The sequence below is a fragment of the Cyprinus carpio genome, chromosome B8 (assembly GCF_018340385.1).
Source record: "Cyprinus carpio isolate SPL01 chromosome B8, ASM1834038v1, whole genome shotgun sequence".
Lineage (NCBI taxonomy): Eukaryota > Metazoa > Chordata > Actinopteri > Cypriniformes > Cyprinidae > Cyprinus > Cyprinus carpio.
In genome coordinates, this window is record NC_056604.1 from 6,404,286 (window position 1) to 6,424,267 (window position 19,982).

Genomic DNA, 19,982 nt, shown 5'->3' on the forward strand with positions numbered 1-19,982 from the left:
ATAATGCCTCGCAGTTCATTAGTTAATGAGCATACATATATTTACTGTAGAAACCTCATTAGAGTTTTTAAATATTCATGTATATTTCTATTTTAACGTATTGTACATCAGCATCTGATCTGTTAAGCAGTATGTAATGTTTGCTCATTATGCATTAATGAAAGTTATTATGCAAGGGTTAATGTAGAGTCAGTCTATCATTTTTGCAAAATAAACCCTGACGGGGTGATCAGGACCGCAAGGCGACATGTAGGGGGTCTTATATCACTCTGAACGTGTTTACGTGTTGTGATAATTACCATCTGACTATACGGTATTTTATGTAAATGGACATTTGAGTTGTAATTATTTTATTATGTGAGAAGAAAGACACCTCAGAGTGATGTGAGAGACATAAAACTAGCGCAGCGAATTGGTTGCCTGAGACAACAGTCAATTATAGTTTAATGGTTCTTATGGTACAATATTTAATGACAGAATGCAGTGATTGACCAATCAGAATGAAGTATTCCACAGAGTAGAGTACTAAAAAGTAATACATCCTTTTTGGCACAGGTTGTTTTCACTGATTCCACCCATCATTGTTCAGGTATTTTACTTTTAGTATAATAGATTATGACTTCTTTTTAGACTTTGTTAGAATAGCATCTATAACTATTTGCATTTCTGTGTAAATAAGATTCTGTCTTGGTGCCCTTGTTGTCTTCAACTCATTTTTACACATTTTTATTAAAGAATGTATAAATACCATTTTTAGAATTGAAGACTTTGTGATATATTTGTCATGAATTATCTACAAAAAGCAAATTTTTTGTAAGTTTCCGCAAGAATGCATTAAATAAAGAGACAGTAAAAAGTTTTAACATTGTTACAGTAATATATATATATATATATATATATATATATATATATATATATATATATATTTTTTTTTTTAATAAATGCTGTTCTTTTGAATGCTCTTTTTTGAAAGACTCATGGTTTTCAAAAAGATATTACGTAGCACAACTGTTGATAATACTTAGAAATGTTTCTTGAGCAGCAAATCTGCATATTAGAATTATTTCTGGAGGATCATGTGACACTGAAGACTGGAGTAATGATGCTGAAAATTCAACTTTGCATCACAGGAATAATTTACATCTTAATAAATTACATTTTAGTTATTTTGATCAAATAAATGCAGCCTTGGTCTACTAAAACACTAAAAAGTCACTAAAGAGTTAAATTGGAGTGCAGTGTCAGAAAAGTGTAGAGGACGAAAAATTTCACCCTGACAGGCCCCTACTTGTGTTAGTGGCTGCACAGGAGATGCATTGAGCTCTGATGTGATTCTTTGTTTGTAATGCGTTGCTACATCACAGGCATAAGTGCTGAGCTCAGGGCCGTGAGCTTTGGGCCGTGCTGACCCTGCAGGCTCCCGCCCCATAATGTCTTGAGTCATTCTTTTTTTTGAGTTGCTTTGCACAAAATGACAAGGAGCAATTATGCTGAATTAGAGGGTGTTTTTGGAAAGAAAAAAGTGATATAGAGGAAACAAGGCTGCATATTAAACGAGTGTGGCTCTGCTGGGGTTAGAGGGGTTATGCCATTCAGCCAGAGTAGCTGAAATCATTCATGTGTTACAGAGGGCTTGAGTGTTCATGGCTTTGTGCATATTTATGACTTAATTTGCAACGTCCGCATGCATGCCTTCGCTTTTTTTGTGTGTTTGCATGTTCATTTAAAGTCAACATAAACTCAGAATTGACCCTGTTTACTTTTATTGTGCATGATTCAGCAGTGCACATCAATAGAATTAACATTAGCTTATTTTATTCAACTAGTTGCTAAGACAGCATTCTTTATTTTAATATTGATGTACCAAAATAAAATTGAAATAATAAGACAGTATATGCATATTAAAAGAAAAAAATAAATATATTTATATATTCATATATATTTATTTATATTTATATAAAAAATAAACTAAATACTAATCCTAAATATTTAAAAATATATATATATATATATAAAAATAATAATCCTGTCTCACATTTTTTTCTGTAGAATATCTTTACTTTTTATCACATAAAATGGATTGCAAATGGCATTTCCAGTTGACTTTAAGGTTATCTTTATATGTTTTTCACAGGTATCTTCTTTCTTTCCTTCTGTCTTATCTCTCTTTCTCTGGGCAACTTCCAAATTGCATTTTGCACATTTGAAGGGCACTGCAGAAAAAAGACAATCTTAGTGGGCCCTTCCACAGGGCCGTTAGAGAAGCGTACATGCAAAGAAAGTCGTTTAGTCCTTTATGATCACATGATCCTAAATTGTGCATTTAGTTTTAAAGGAATAGTTCACCCCCACCCCCAAAAAATTAACTGAAATATACTCACCTTCAGGCAATCCAAAATGAAGATGAGTGTTTCTTCATCTGAACAGATTTAAAGAAATGTAGCATTACATCACTTGCTCACCAATGGATATACTGCAGTGAATGGGTGCCATCAGAATGAGAGTCCAAACAGCTGATAAAAACACCACAATAATCCACAGTTAATGGTTGCCATTAAAGTGAGTGAGTTAATATCTTGTGAATCGAAGAGCTGTGTGTTTGTAATAAATCCATCAAGACATTATAATAGCCAAAATACGAATCTATAATAATGCTTCTTTCAGTAAAAATGTCCATCCCCTGTTGTTGTCCTCTTACATGAAAATCCACCCCACATATTTGTTCAGAACTGTTTTGGGCCATTTTAGCTTGTAAACAGTGCTTGATATGTGCATATTTCTCCACAGATTCAGATATTCACTCTTTTTCACCAGAGAAGCAATTTTATGGACAGAGGACTTATTATTTCACTCAAAGCCTATATAGGAAATGATCTTTCTTTTGTGTGTACTTTGTGTACATATGTTATGTTCATTTTTGTTTTTATCAAGCACCACAAGAAGAGGAAATATTTTACACAAAGGTTTGTTTTGCTGTAGCTACATCTACAAGTATAGCTTTTGCTGCTATGTTATCAAGGTAACATTCGTGTTCATAATGAGTGGCCATGATGTATGTGATGTATTGTTTTTTCAATATCCACTTATAAGACGTACAGTACTTGAAGTGTTCTGCCCTTGGAAATGAGGCGGCTGTAGTGATGCTCACTTTCAAATGGAATTCGCCCTCCCTCTTTCTTACCATCCTTCTTATGTGTGTGTCTGTCTGTCTGCTCACTAACACTTGTGCATTGGTTAGTGTGTGTGTGTGTGTGTAGGCATGTGTGTGTGTGTGTGTGTGTGTGTCTAATCTGTGTGTGTGTGTGCCCGCAGCCTTGTGTCTCTCAGCCTGGGGCAGCTGCCGCAGATTTCATGCCCCTGTTTCCTGCACCATATAATCTAGTCTGACAGCGGAGAGGAGTTTGCATGGGAGTTGTTTACTTATATGAGTGTGTGTGGAGTTGAAATGTGTCTGTGTGTATGTGCAGATGTTTACTTGTATGATTATGGATAAGTGTCCATTTGTGTGTGATTGCATTTAGGGTGTACGTGTGTGAGAAAGAGAGCAAGTGTATCCTTTCAAAATGACTCTTTTTACGGTGGACTGAATGCTACTGTGTTACAGTGTCAGCATAGGCAGTTTTCGGCAGATTTGTGACACCTATTCTTAGGTGGAGAAGGATATAGATATGCTTCTGGAAAAGTGTTATGGCCATTATTGTGAGGTCCAGCAGGAAATTAGGTAGATTGTATGATTACCAAGTGAAGGAGATGGTTCATAAATCAGAGGATGTGGAATAAAAGGGTTGTGCTTCCTAGCAAAACAGTGAAAGAGGAAATTTAGTTGCAGTTGCTGACCTATATGGGTTTTTTAATGGCTGATGGTGATCTAGAAAGCAGGGCAGTCAGTTTATTGCTGATATATTCATTATATGTTTTAACCCTATACAGCCTACAGTATAATATTTGATATGTGAATTTATAACGCCTCCAAATTATCAAAAGAAAACCTGTTGTACACAGTCATGTGTCAGCTGACTGATTATTTGTACTCTTTTAGTAAGTAAAAGCTTTTTTCGTATCATTCTAGACACGTAGCACATGCTTGCTATAAAATCTATAATGGTTTTTAGAAAGTAAATCACAGAATAATCATTATATTTTAGTAATATTTAAAGATAAACAGTTACTGGACTGAAGCAACTTAGGTTGACTTGATTATCCATACATTATCTTTTAGAAAAAATAATGTTAAAATTGATCAAATATTATACATCAGGCTTTATCAGTTTTTTTCCCACCTTAATAATTATTGTATTGTATGTTTCATAGGACAACAAAAACATAATGGTCATAAAACTAAACTAAACAGATACAACAGATATTTATATGTTATAAAATCTCATTGATTTGCACTACAACCTGTCAGAGTTTAATCTTAATTTTTTGGCTATATAAATATCAGCAACAGCAAAATTTTTTTTTTTTTTGCTCATTTAGAGCCTAAATTTGAGGTGTTTTTTCCTCCTCAAGTATGATCTTCTTAACTATATGAGTTGTAAAGCCTGATGTACCTAATATGATACAAACCATAAAACACATTATGCAAACTGTTTTTTTCTGACTGTTATTTGATATAACAGGTGTAGTTAGTAATGAAGCAAGTGAGATGTACAGAAGATTGACTCAAAATACAAAATATAATTTTTATTTATGTGGTTATTAATTTGTAAAGGGGTCTTGTATCACCCTAAAGGGGTTAATTTTGTGCTGAAGACCAGCCATCTGTAGATTATTTCACTTATTACATGCCTGCTTACCAAATAAATAAGAAAGGGGACATGAAATATTGATCTGAGTTTTATTATTTTATTATGTGAGAAGAAAAAGACCACAAAGTGGTTTGAGAAAAATGAATCTAGCACAGCTATGTAGGAAATTGGTTGCTTGTAATATCTGGAGAAAGCTATCCATTAGCATTGCCATTCATCTCAATGGCAGCTGTGCGGCAAAAATACAAGTCTATTTCATAGCTTTCCAAAAAAAAATAAAACTGGTAAAACAACTACATTATATTGAAATATTATCCTTTTTTTTTTTTTTGTCAGAATACACAGCTTATTTTGAATTGCTGTCATTCTAACCAGCCAAACCTACAGTATTTTGTCATGATTGACCAATCAGAATTAAATATTCACAACATTTTATGACTCTTCTGTTGGCAGACTTTCTAAGCTTTCATAGCAACTACTCATAAATCCAGGCAACATATGCGTGTATGTCACAGATTGCAGTGGGATTGACTCTGTGCATGTTGCAATTTCTAACAACATTGCATTGCGTTTGTGTAACAGAATTGCTGTATTCATGCAAAGATGAATACTGAATTTGCAAATGCATCATGGAGTGGCAAAATCACAGCAACAGACGGTGCAGAAAGCACAGAGTGCAGTGTTTCGTAGGCTTGAGTCCAAAAAACGTGTGCAAACAGAGTGTGTTTATGTCTTTTATATGTGCGTTCACATGCTTCGCACCTGCAACTTTCCTATATTCAGCCCTCCCAGTGTGCAGGGGATTCAGACAGAGCCAGGTTCTGACCCGCTAATGGAGTTAGCATATGCAGCACGCTGAATCCCTGCCAGGCATTAATACAGATCACTCACGAGGGCCCCTAAACACGCTGGCCATTTGTCTTCACTAGTGAACTGCTGAAAGGTTCAAATTTGCCATAGTCTCAAGAGCCCACTGCTTTGGCATGTCATGCGCTGTGGAGATATTCACAGAGATGGATATGATTACAAATCAAAGAGAACGAGAGTGTGAATACTTAGCGAAGCTGGGGAGAAGGGCTTGAGAGTGGGTGGGCCGCTTGTGAACTCTGTCCGGTTACAAACCAATGAGACATGCTGTCATGTCTTTTATAGTGCCTGTGAAAACATAATGCTCTTGCAGGAACCAGGAAGTTCCCAAGGAAGAGTCATTAGAGGCCTTCACAGATGTTTTCTCAACATGTGGTTTTCTCTGTCAGCTTTTATTTAGCTTCTCTACATGAGCGTAGATTTGGTTAAAGATAACATGCAATTAAAATCAAACCTGTTTACTTTATTAAGGATAAAAACATCTGTCATCGTTTACTCACCTTCATGTCCTTCCAAACATGTAAAGAAGATATTTTGAAGAATGCTGGTAACCGAACAGTTACCTTTGACCTTCATTGAATGAATGGGAAAACACATTTCTCAAAATATTCTTTTGTGTTTCATAGAAGAACGTAGGTCACACAGGTATGGAATGACTTGAGACAGAAATCATGACAGAATTTCCATACTTCAGATTTTTAATGCATGTTCTCGGTCTACTGTGAATAATGCATTTTATTACAAGAATAATTAAGAACTATTATTTTATTATTTTATAACAAGAACAAAATAGTCTTTGATCTACATATCTTCCACTGACATATTTTTTCTGACAAAAAGCCAAATAGCTATTTGGACTGATTTAAATTGATGCCACAGGAAGAGGATTTTCTGAAATTCAACATAGGTAATTCATTTATTAAATGCATCAAATATTATTTAATAAGTATCAATAAAATGCATTTATGAAATAATTTATTAAATAATAAATATCTAAACTACAGTAAATAAAAATATAGGTAGCGTTTCATTTATCATCTATTTCATCTATTTTCATTTATTTATTTCTATTTATCATGGTATTATTCTATCCATCCTTTTTAAATTCAAACAGTGCGTTTTCAGTCCAACAAGTTCTGAATTTCTTTGAGTTTGGGTTCATTTTAATCTACTATTTAAATTCAAATTGCAATTCTGCATTGTGTTTGGTACTTCAACTTTAATTCAAATTCAGTCATTTAACTGGAATTAAAAAAGACGATCCCAACTCAGTTTTAAATGTTGCACAACCCTGATGTGCAATCGTAGAATTAAGAGTAAAATGCTTGCTACAATCACATGGTTTCTTAAAATGGTACTTTCTTCAAAATCCAGACAATTTTACATTGCAGTTTCCCCAGCTGATATATAACGTGAACCCTCATTCTAGAAAGTTTTTTTCTCACTGCGATTGCCTTAGGCTTGTTCACGAAGGCATTATTTTCCTGTTCTTTCATCTTCTTTATTTTTTGTAGTTTCTGTAATGCTGCTTTGAAACAAATTGTATTATTATAAGCTATACAATTATATTAAAAGAAATTTATATTTTAGTGAACACCAAAAAGACAGTGAATTCCCCTCCAAATGTGCAAGCTTCTCTGTCTGTATTTTTTTTTTCTTCCTTTTTGATGGCGTGTCTCTCTCTGTCTTAATCTCTACCTCCCCTCGGTTCTTGTGGGTAATAGCATTGTCACTGCACAGTCATCATTACCCAGAGACAGGATGAAGAAGACGTATAGAGGGAGGGAACAAGCGATGGAGCGGTACGGAGGAATGAGGCGATTGTTTTCAGCCAGCCGTTGTATCTAGGGAAGGGGCCGTCTCGGTGAGATCGGCTGCGACAGGGTCAGAGCAAACACGGCGTCTCATCCACGAGCCATCTCCACGGCTCCTCCTGCTCGCTTTCTGCTCACGTCTGCCTCCGTTTGCTCACGCCTGCACTGTTAGAGGCCACTAAATATCTGACACACTGGAGAATTGGCAATCCTTTGAGAGTCTGTACCCTTTTCAACCTCTCCCCTCTTCTTTTTATTGAATACATTTATGGAGCGGAGCGCGTGGCGCAGCGGGTCGCCTGATTTGATTCTGCTTCGCCTCATCCGTGGGGAGGAGGGCATCCAAATTCAGCTCCGTGGGTCCTCAAAGGGGCCTGTGTGACACAGCGGTGTGTGCCTTTATTCATAATTGAGAGAAATACATTAGTCAAGTGCCAGCGTGGGGTTTTTTGTAATTGAAGTGGCAAGGTGTTAGTAAAAAAGAAAACACCCTTACTCTACACAGAGTGATGCTTAGAAATCTATCTAACTTGTTATCTGTCATTGCAGGCTGTGATTTTATAAAGCCTAGCACTGATATGGTTTTGTTTCTTGTGATTTAATTGTATTCACAAATCAAATTTTTTATTGTTAGCGTGATTATTTTGCCTTCGGCCCTTGTGATGAAAGGCTATTTTTTATTTATTTTTTTGTTATCGTTGTTTTAGTTTTGCACCTGTTCAGTTATGCATAATCACTGATTAATTAACTGAAAGCTCATGATTCTTTGTCAACAAACCTCAAACAGCAATTCAGAAAGTCACAGAAAAAGAGTTTTACAAACCAAAATGATGAGACTATACTTTTTCTTTTCATTTTTTCTCAAACTTGCTTGAGATTACACAATTTTTGGGAATTAAATCTCATTAAGTCTTAAAATGATGATGATTATCAGTGTTCTTTATGCAGTCTCAGACATAGAATAAAGGATGTTTTACTGTGTATTAGAAGTGCTTTAGCATAATGTAGAAAGCTATATTTTCTACCTTATTTTATAAAGATAATCCATTGTATGTTTGAAAACAGAAGTCAATTTTGAAGCATTATGAAAAGTTCAGTTGCTATTTGAGTTGTCTCTCTTTCGAGTAACTAAAATATAAATTCACAAGTCATCAATATTTATAGTGAGACATTTGTAACATGAAACTTCAAAATAAGATGATTTTTCCAGGAAAAATAAAGCAATACTTCCAAATCTTGTTCCAAATCTGTTGTACATATTTTCTTTTGTGGAACACAATTTTTTGTATTTGGTGCTCTAGAGATCGTTACGAGTAATTGCCTTATCAAAGCTGCCTCTAATCAATATCAGAATGTTTCCGTTTATTTCCGTGCAGAGAGAATGAGTGCAGCACAACACTGGCAATTACATCTAAATCTGCCATTTCTGTTTGTTTAGCTGGTCGACAGATACAGATTGCCTTGGTAAGGTTTGAGTGAATTAAACACGCGATCTGTTCTTTGAGTTTTCTTAGCACGCATCGTTTTTTGATTTCATAAAACTCTCCTCCTCCGCCGCCTCTCCCTCTTGAAATGATTCTTTTATGTTTTTGGCCTCCTCTCTTTTTCGTTAGAAGCCCCTCTCAGCCAGCCGCCCCATCACTTAGACCACGTTTAGGCCATTTTCCATCTGAAGGATTGCCAGGGTTTCTTTGAACTATCGTTTTTGCATCCCACATGCAGTGCTTCACATTTCCCTGAGGAATATTTCAGATATGTTTGCTGCGGGTCTATCAGGCCATGATCAGAGGATGTTTCATATTGTCCTTTTTCTTTGAGGCCCCCGCTACAATTTTGCAATTTTTTTTTATTTTTTTTTGAAGACGTATTAGCATACCGTGACTAGAGACTACACTCTTCTACTACAGGATAACCAACAGGATGAAAAATTGATTTGAAACATCTTCCAAAGAAGGTGCTTTCAATAATGCATTTTTAGTGATTGAGACAGTGATATTTCAAAGAATTCGAATACCAAGAGTGAACGCATGCAGCTGCTATGGGAATCTAGATTTTTTTTTCTTTAAAGAGTCTTTATAGTTCATGCATGTATATGAATCTATTTATTTATTAATTTCTTTATTCATTCTGTTAACACTCTTTATCATGGGAGCCCTGCATCGAGCAGAGAACAAAAGAAAAAACACATGAAAGCCAGAGAAACACTCTCACTCCATTGTGACCTGGGCTCCCACAGGCGGCTTGAAAAGCACATATCGCACCAGGGAATCTAGCTTCTTTTGAAATTAATTTCATTGAGATGCTTGATAAAGCCTGAGAAATGTCTCCTAACTATTCGCTGACTCACGTTTAGCAGTCATTTTCAAAGGCTACTCCATCAATATACGCTATATTACCCATCAGGTTCATCCCTGCAGTTTGCCAGTGATTTATAATTGCCTTAATTGCTCCTCTCGCAGCCACTGGAGGAGATTAATCAATCCTTAAATTCAAACTCCAAATGAGGCCAGGTGGAGAAACGGCCCTCGCCACCTCCTGCAAAAGGGCGCGTATTGCTTTTCGTTCGTAGCTGTGCCTGCTGTTACCGTGGAAATGGAGACTAACGTGAGTGTGTTAATGCATGTCTCCCATGGTTACAAAATCACTAATCCCTGCCTAAATGGCATGAGGTAGAACGGCCGCACTCTTCCAAGTGCCTTCCTTAGGCCTGTCTCACACATCATGTGTAGGAGGAGCATATGTACAGTAGAACTGCAGAGAAATTCTATTGCAATGCCTAGCATTGTGCTATTGTGTGGTAATTGCATAAATAAACACAAGTGCATGTATTTTGAATGCACAATAGTATGTTTGGGAATTAAAATAATGTCTAGATTAATAAAGGCAGTTAATGAAATGAAAATGTTGCTCATTAGGGTCTTTCGCACCACAGGAACCTTTTCATAGCAACAGAACTAACTGTGGAACTACCCACTTTTTGGCGTTTTCGGACGGCCAGATCTGGGTACCATTTTAGTACCAGACTGCCTTTTTCAAGAACCAAATTAGCTCCTACTCCGGAGCAGGGTCTAACCAGCACAACTGGTACTACCCGTGATGTAAGTATACATTGATTGGCCAAACACGTACAAAAATGCCCTCACCTGCCATGATTTAAAAAGCCATGTAAACATACTGTAAACATTGTGTCAACAGTGAACAGTGATAGATGGACGGACGCTGAAGTGCAGGCACTTGTAGCAAATGTAGCACTGCCAGTTGTCGTTGGAGATTCTTAGTCCTCCTTTCCGTTCTTTTAATCGCTTTACATATATGTCGTCATTCCATGTCCATTATTGTGAAACCGCGAGACACAACAAAATCACAGCTCCGATCACAGCGTCCTCCATCGTCCTGTTGTTAACATTGTTCTTCTTTGTTTTCGTTGTTGAACACCGCGCACAAATGACCTCAGTGTCGACCGGCTTACATGTTTTAATAGTAGAAAATGTGGGTGAGTTTGTAGTACTTTATGTGGTTGTGGGTGATAGTTTTTGCAAAATTGTCCCAGTACTTTAGGACTGTACATTTAGTTCTGGAACTAAAGTGGTGCGAAAGGCCCTATTATTAGTTTGTAATATCTAATGAATTATCTAATTGAGCCTTATGTGTCACCACATTAGCATTTTTACATTATACAATACTAATCTGATCGTTATGTAATATTTATTCAATTTTTTAAAGTACTAGATCAACCAAAAATGGAAATTATGTCATTATTTACTCACACACATTTTATTATGGGGGCAGAAAGAAATATGTGCAACAGAATGTGTGAAACAGGCCTTGTCATTTCCTTCAGTTATCTATTCCATATAGTTTCATCGCTAGCGTATTTGTTTTGCGAGGATGGGATGGGGCCGTTTGTAAAAGATAACAGAGCTGTATTTACTCTTTCAGAGAGTAAATAGTGTTGCTGTTAATAATATTGTTTCTGTTAAGCACTTTTTACCTCCTGCGACGCTAGCACCTGGAGCAGTAGCATCATTTGCGCTAATGATAGCTAATCCGCTCAATTAGCAAAGTACACATTTGTAATCTGGGCCTCTCTGCTAGCAGGCAAGTTTACATACTCTGCATCTTCCTCTTGCAGACTAATGCCCTATGACATTCACAGTACTGTGGCAGCACACAATCCCCTGTGGTAACGCACTAACAGAGGAGCTGTTTCAGCCGATTGTTTGCAGACACAAGAAATGGCTCCACGTCCCTGTCGCTCGCTCTCTCACTCACTCTCATTCTGCCTCCTTCCTACTTTACCACAGGAGACCGCGTTCACCTTTTTAGCCCATTAATTAGCATGAACAGTTAATAGTGCCTCCTACAATGGCTGCCTCAGCAGTTTTTCCTTAGAGTTGGTGTCACCCAATCAATATCAAGTCAGCCATAAAGCACTAGAGAATCTCAGTCGTAAGAAGCAGGAATATGCGGTCTTGGTGGCTTTTCTTAGTGATTTTTCTGTTAGAAACAAGCCATCCATGCACCAATATGCATAACGTGGTGTGATTTTTCTGTACTTTATGATCGTCGCATTCATGTTTAGATAGTATGACATGACACAAGTGAGATCAGATTTTGGTCACGACTGACAGCATTGACAAGAGGTTTTAATTTTTAAAAGTGCAAAAATTGTGTTTCGTAAGTAAATATCCCATTGCTTTTCTCCATAGCAGAATTGATTGTGAACTATAACTTATAAACCTTTGTAAACAGACCTAGTTTGAGTTAAAAGGTTGTCAGTAGATGGTATGTGCTTTTGTTAAAACCAACAGCCTGCATTATTTCCACTTATTTTTTTTAAATAATTGTGTAGAATTCCAAGTGAAAAACTACATTACCCATGATTCTGCAGAGAATCTCCACCAATCAGAGTATCTCAACCAGCAAGCTGAGCCAAAAGAACTGCCCACCATTTTATGAATACTACATATTTAGACACACTGTTCTTTTGGCATTATATATAGTAGGAACATTTTCGAAATTTCGAACACAGCAATAGTGTCACTTCCTTAAGCTCTCAAATGTCTTTAATATTTTTATACATAATATGCATATTTTGCAATAGACTCAATATAGTTTGTCATTCGCAATGTTGCATGGCTTTGTAGTCATTTCCCTCATTAAACAATTAAGTTCACAATATTTACAAAATATATTTTTGTTTCAAATCCAAATTTGGGTAACACTGTAGACTAGAGAACACTATTCACTATTAACAAGTTCCTCATTACTATCAAATTGGCTGTTTTTACTTATAAAGCACATATTAGTGCTTTATTCTATAATGACCATATTCTAGATCCATTAACGCTAAACAAAATTACCACAAATAATTACCTTACTTACTATCAACATGCAGCAAATTGGGAGTTTATTGAGGGAAAACTCTTAGTTAATATGTGTTCTCTAATCTAAAGTTTTTTCAAAAAGTGGCTAGCCGAAAAATGGATTTTGTGGAGTAACCAAGGTAATTTATTTTTGTTTTATTATTTATTTGAGCTTCAGAACAATATTATAAATAGGAAACACAACCGTTGCAGAACAATAAACAAAACTGACTGACAAATGCATAAAAAAAACAATAAATTAACAATAAAAAAGCACGATCGTAATGTCCTGTAGGGATCTTAATGAGCAATGTATTTATCTTGCATATCATGCAGACGAGCTAATTCTACCAATTGCACTTTTTAGTTCTTCAACAAACACTGGAGGACTGTGGCTCATACTTTCAGACACTTCATCTGGGGCTGAGATTCATCGCCAAGGCAATTAACCCGCTGTCAATCGTCACAGCAAGCAATCAAAGATAATTACCAAAGTTTGTTTCAGACTGCAAAACTGGCAAAAACCATATACAGTAGTGCACACTGAGCTTACATGATAACGCTCTCAGAATTCCCCTCACATCTCCAGGAGAGAGAAGAATGTGTCTAGGATCTTGAAAAAGAGAAATTGGAAAAAATCTAAGGATAAAAAAAATCTAGGATTGTCTTGTTTGCTTTCGCTGTTCCTGTTGTTTTCATTTAACAATGCAGCATGAGTGCTTAGCATTTAGATGACATGTTTGAGGAGAGGTGCAGCAGATCAGATGCACTGCATGAAGGGTTTCACAGATAGCGCCAGGCTTCCAGGGCGGAGAGGCATACGGGCAGGCGGGCACTGGAAAAAGCAGCTCTACCCATAGAATCACGGGCACTGTCAACACCATTGTGAATGACACGGTGACGAGCCAATCAGCACTGGTGCCAACGAGCGGCTTAGAGAGCCTTCTGCATGCCAATGAGTGTAGCGGGTCCAAGATCCACGAGCTTGCCAATGAAGGACTCAAAGTCTTGAGGGGTTAAGAGGTTTTTATAAACATTGAATGAGCAAGTGGAAAGTTGGAAGTTCCTTCAACTTGATCTGAGAGTTAAGACTTCAAAAAAAGTCCTGTGAAGTGCAGAATACTGGGCTGGCTAATTTGAGGAGCTTTGAGAATATAAACCAGACAGCAGAGGACCTGAATTAGCAACGTTAGCAGAGTAGAGAGTGTTGCAGACAAGCAGTGCTGGGCAGTGACTAACTAAAACAGACACACTATCAACCATACTGTATCTTTTAGCAGGATCTATTATTTATTCATTTAATTTAGCAAGGTCTTTTGTGGGTCATACTCAAACATAGATTTTCTGACTTACAGAAACTTCAGATTTCAGAAAAGCTAAATTTATTAATTATGTTGATTTATTTATTAATGTTGAAACTGATGCTAATAATAAAGTACAACTTGTTTTTATTTGATTCTTTTATTTTACAGAAGGATTTTTATCCTCTTTTCCCTTTATTTGTTTATTTTATTCATTTTATTTTTCTCAAATTCATTTTAACTAATTTATTCTACTACTTTTATTGTTTTTTGTGTTTGTATTTCTTATGAAACTTTTTAAGATTACTATTATTTAATAATTATTTTCTGCAAAATCCTTTTAATTACCACTGTGTATGAAATGTGCTATATAGATTTGCCTTGCCTATAATCTCAAAACATATACCACTGATCAATCTCAATAGCATAATTAATAATAAAAAAAAAATATAAAAAAAAAAATTTAAGGAACCAACATGATTCAATTAATCAAATGTTATTATTATTATTTTTTTTTTTAATGTTGGATTTAACCTTGGGAACATTTTCCACACAATCACTTAGTTTTAGTTTGGTGTTTTGCATTGCAATACTTATTTTGTATTTTGAAAAAATATATATATATTGGTTATTGACAAATTGTTGGTTATTGATGAATTGACAATATTGAAAAAATAGTTTTAGTTTCTTGTTTGTTGTTTTTATTTAATAAACAGTTATGTTTATGCTTTTTGTATGGAGTTTCTCAACCATTTGAAATGGTTTGCATTACTGTAATGTTAAGGGATGTATTTTTCATGTTATTTAGTAGAATTTTGCAGAAATTTAGTAGAATTTAGACCTGTATAACACAGGTCTAATGAAATATCTGACCACTAACACTCCTTTATTTTCTTTTTGTTACAGCCTCTGCCCAAGGAGCCATCCTAAAGGACTTCAGATTGCGGTGAGGAGGTGAGATTATCACTAATCTTGCTCTGTTTGCTTTTCCTTAATAAGGTATTATTGTCTCTAAATCTAATATGCAAAGACGGTGATCGTCCAGCGAGCGGGTCCGAAGCAGAACGGCGACAAATCACGGCGACCGACAAGAGTGCTATCACAGAGTGGGCTTTAAAGCAACATGACAGATACAGAGTACTGGTACAGAGGTGGAATAAGGCAGAGCAGAAATCGAGTGGAAATCTTATAATTTATCCAGCCAATTTTGCCCCGCCGGTGCAGATGAAGTTGTGTTAAGATGACGCACCTGATCAGCAGAAGGGCTAAAGCTGGATTAGAGGGCAGCTGGGTGCGCCGGTTTTGCCGCGGATCGAGAGATGAAGGGAGAAGATGATGTTGTGGGACGTGAGCTGAAACCCAAAATCCCTCATGTTCTGCCTCAGTAGTGATTGCAGATGGCGTGATGGTAGCAAAGAAGGAGATACGGTTATATTTAACAAGATATATTTACATGCCAGCTGTTGTTTGTCTTTCCGACATGCTTCTAGCGATTCCCAGTGAGTGTACATGGCTTGGGAAAGACTGTAGTTTTGCAGTGCAGAAGGATAATATGAGTACGGGAATTAGCATAAATGTATGTTAATCCTTGAGGCAATTAGCACCTGTCAGTTTCTCAGCAATAGCTTTCCGGTCTTTTCATTACATGGCAAAATAATATGCTGAATAGTGTTCTAAAACCACCAGCAACATCATTTTTCCTGTGTTGAAAAGTGTCCTTTGGGAAACAATGCCTTTTCACATCAGTGTTATTCTAACAGTCAGAGCTATATTTGAGTTGCACATGCCTTTATTTCTTTGAAAAGCACTTTATTAAAAAGCTACTCATGAGGGAAGACTTTTTATTGAAAAGCTCCATTATAAAAGGGTCCAGAGTGAGCACTTAAGGAACATCTCAGAGGGAAGCTGTTGTGTAAGACTTCTGGGGAGGATTGTAGGCTTTGTGGCTCCGCGGTGGTTCTAGGAAATGAAATTCTGTATGGTGGTTCTGGTTCCTGCAAGTGTTGTCAATATTTCCAGCATGCTGCATCCTCTACCCTCAAAAGAATGCCGTGTGTATCGCAGAGATGGAGAAACGGCAAAGAGGGATCGCCATAAATATTTACTTAGAGAGGAACTGGAATGTACAAAATTGTGTTCTGATTACATTGACGTGCATTAAAAATGTAAGTAATTTGGAGGAATGTATGATTTACAAATCCCAATTGCTTTTCCTCTAACTCAAGGGTTCCCAAATTTACTGCGGTAAAAAATAAGATAATTGCAATATGGTTTTCAATTCACCTATTAAATTATGGCTGATGTTACTGTGTTTTGATAATTGACTGAATACTTAGCTTAGTAGAGATGAATACGCAGTTGGCACGCTAAACCTAACATAAAAGCCTGTTCCCTTTATAAAAATTATTTTGGAAAAGAGATTAATCCTATATAATGATGTTTAACTATCGTAAAAATAATACTTTAATTGATCAATTTTTAGAATGAATTAATTGTTTATGCTCTTCCATAAACTTCTTTAGCTAAAACATGGCACTTGCAATGCCAGGGTCATTTGTTCGTTTCCCAGACATTTTGTGAATTGATTATAGAATGCATTGATTCAATGCATCTGCTAAATGCATAAAAGTGTCTTCAGTATTAATGATGTGTACAGTAAAATTTGCTTGTAAACTATAATGCTCACACAAATTGCTGATGCAAAATCTAATTCTCAAGTCAAACTTGTCTAAAAGAAAATATATGATGTTCTACTTAAATCAAAAGATCCTTTATACTGTGCACTTACAGTAAGAGTATATTTTCATTATGTGTTATATAAGTTGCCAAGGGTGGGATGGTTCACCTAACTTTTCTGAACTTTTAGAACTTTTTTCAGTTGTAAATGCCTGCTCATTAGGATATTTTTGATGTTAGGATGTTTGACCCACCGTAAATGTATAGGTAACTATGGTAGCCAGGCTTTTCTTTTCCTCTAAACCATATCCTTGTATGTCTCTATACTGATGTTTAACATCATTAAATGATTGTGCATTTCTAGAATCTTTCTTTGAAGAAATTGTCACAGAGGCTGTATGCTTATCAAATGCCAGACTTTTTCTGAATATCAGTGTCTTTAAACCTTAAAGAGACAAATATATCTACACATTCTGACAGGAAAGAGACTGAAGACACTTTTATTTAACCAGAAACTTGTATGTAAACATAGACAAATATTTCTTCTTGAAGAAGTAGACTTTTGTTGTTTTAAGATTCAAATACCGTTTTTATCTTCCAAATTTAATTAGGACTCGAGTCTAAGTCTCAGACTCAAGTTCACTGTAAAAATAAATTGGCAGCCATTACTTTAACTCATTAAATTAATTTAACTTATTAATTTATTAAGTTATAAGACATACAACTTTTTAAAGTCGGTTTAATATCATTTAAGTTGAAATGACTTGTGCAACCATGCTTAAAAAATGAAGGCAGCAACTGAACGTTTTAATTGCAATAGGTGGAATTTTGTTTAACAGTGTTTGTAATTGAATTTAGTTTATAAAATAAAGGCATAACCGTTCACAGATTCTTCAGCAAATCATTGTCAATCAACTCACTGGTTAAAAAGTATGCGAACCCTGAACAATGAGATTTTCTATGCAGAATATCACAACTACTGCAGCAACAAAGCACAAAAGAGAGCTTAATTATGCACTTTGATTAAAACAGAGCAGAGAACTGTACTAAAGCATGATTGTATTTAAAATAACTGAATATCTTAGCAGGACACCAGCTCGGAGGAAACAATGCTGATTAGTGCACAGGCGATGTGCATTTACATATTCCATTTTAATTCTCTAAATGCGAATTAACACTCAGACAGACAACGGGTGGCATAATTTTCCCTTTAAAAATGTAATGGTGCTGCAAGACGAACGCAGCCACGGCGAAAGGGCCACGTGTAACAAAATAATCATTTCACTAAGGCTTTCGTGCTAAAGAACACAGGCATTCACCCTCTGCCAAAAAGCATGTGCCTTTCAAAGCAGCCGCTCGTCAGAACGCTGTCATATAAAAATCATCATTCACTAAGTAAACACAAACAAAAGAGCCACAAGATCATCAAACATGAAAAGGCGAGGTAGGAAAAGGTAATGCATGTCGTTTTTTTTCTTGCCTTTGATCAGCTGCAAAATGCATTTCCCTAATGTCCCCACCGATGGTTTTCTCTTTGTGTGTGCACAGGTTTGCTGACATTCACAGGAGCGACGCCAAACAGGAATCATCCATCAGCCCCCACACATTTGTGTCCATCCTCTCATTTCGGAGCTAAAGATATCAGCTGCCCCTCTCCCCGTCACCCTCCAACAGGAAATGGAATCTGTGCGCCATGGTTGCAGTCAGTCAAGCGTCTCCACAGTTACATGCAGGTCATCGAGTCTCACAGCTGGGGACACACAACATTTTCAATCAAACCTTGACATAATTGAACTGTTTAAGTTTTGATCTCAAAATGCATTAGCTAGGAGAACATTTCACTCGCTTTCCATCCAGTTAAACCGTCAGAGGAGACTGTTCGCGTACCTTTCAGACTAAGATTACATAAATTCCTCGCGAAGAGCGGCGAGGCTGTTGCGTAAGAACCATCTCAAAGGACCCCAACTGCGTTTTCAGAGCAAGGACATGTTGTCGATGAAAGGCCAAGGATGTGCAGAGACCTAGAAATGTACCACAGAGCTCGGGCTCTCTGTAAAAGGACGTGTTTTCCCATGGAATTGAGAAGCAGCAGATGACTGATGTGTCCTGTAGATGTGACCTCACACGGTTTGACCATATGGATTGTGTGCTGTTGAGCTCTGTCTGAGAACGGCAATGCACTGATGCCGTCAACTCTAATCATGGCTGATTTAAAGATTAGAAAACAATGTGTGGATGTCATCTGTCCCTTCCTCTCTGGGGCAATGTGTCTATGTAAATGTGCACAAGGCTTTTGGGACTCTCTCTATACTGGGGGTCGTGTTGATTTGCTTCTTAAAGTGCCCCTATTATGGATTTTTGAAAATTACCTTTCATGCAGTGTGTAATTCAGCTCTAATTGAATGAAAACACCCTGCAAAGTTTTAAATCTAAAAGTGCAATATGTATAAAGTTATTGTCTCTCAAAAGAAAGAGTCGACTCTGAATCATTGAAATGAGTCGTTTTTAAAACGAATCCCAAGCCTTTTCATGCTGACGTCAACATGAAACATTAGCGTACTGCCCACCCACTTGCAGACCCGGGAAAACTTGGTCTGAATGAAAATGCTAATTCATTCTTTGCCACTAGGTGCCGCTTTTGGAGTGTAAAAATAGCGGTTTCCCCAGTAACGCTGTACACAAAGCAGCACTGTGCTCACAAACGCTGCTTTATCAGGCATTACAGCCATGATGAAATGAAAATGAGGCCAATCGGACCAATCACTGCAGATTAGCATCACACAAAGGAGGGGTTTGGAAAAATTAATCGTTGATCGAATCGTTTGGGAGTCATTGCGCACGTAAGGTAAAAATAAATGCATATTATAAGACAATGAGATTGTTTTTTGACCTCACATGCATGTCAACCTGTTGTCAGGGACTCCCAAAACTAAAATATGTACCTTTCATAACCCATAATAGGGACACTTTAAAGTCAATGTGAAATCATAATGCATTTTTGGTTTCGTAATAAATGGTCCTGGTTTATTTGTGAATGATTCGTTGGTGCAATCACACTACCGTTCAAAATCTGTGGTCAGTAATATTGTTTAACATTTTTGAAAGAAGTCTCTCATGCTCACGAAAGGATGCATTTATTTGATCAAAAATACAGAAAAACTGAAATATTGTTGCCATTTAAAATGACTTTTGAATTTTCAGCATAAT

The 19,982-nt window shown here is 36.5% G+C and overlaps 1 protein-coding gene across 1 annotated transcript in view; it reads left to right on the plus strand.

Annotated features, from left to right (window-relative positions):
- The window catches only part of LOC109080590 (chemokine-like protein TAFA-5), a 41,963-nt gene extending 22,477 nt beyond the window's left edge, over nt 1–19,486 (plus strand). The window contains exons 4-5 of the mRNA XM_019095622.2: nt 15,006–15,053; nt 18,324–19,486. Coding sequence (XP_018951167.2) covers nt 15,006–15,029 — 24 coding nt within the window. The 3' untranslated portion in view covers nt 15,030–15,053; nt 18,324–19,486. The remainder of the gene's footprint in view (nt 1–15,005; nt 15,054–18,323) is intronic.
- The last annotated feature ends 496 nt before the right edge of the window (nt 19,487–19,982 follow it).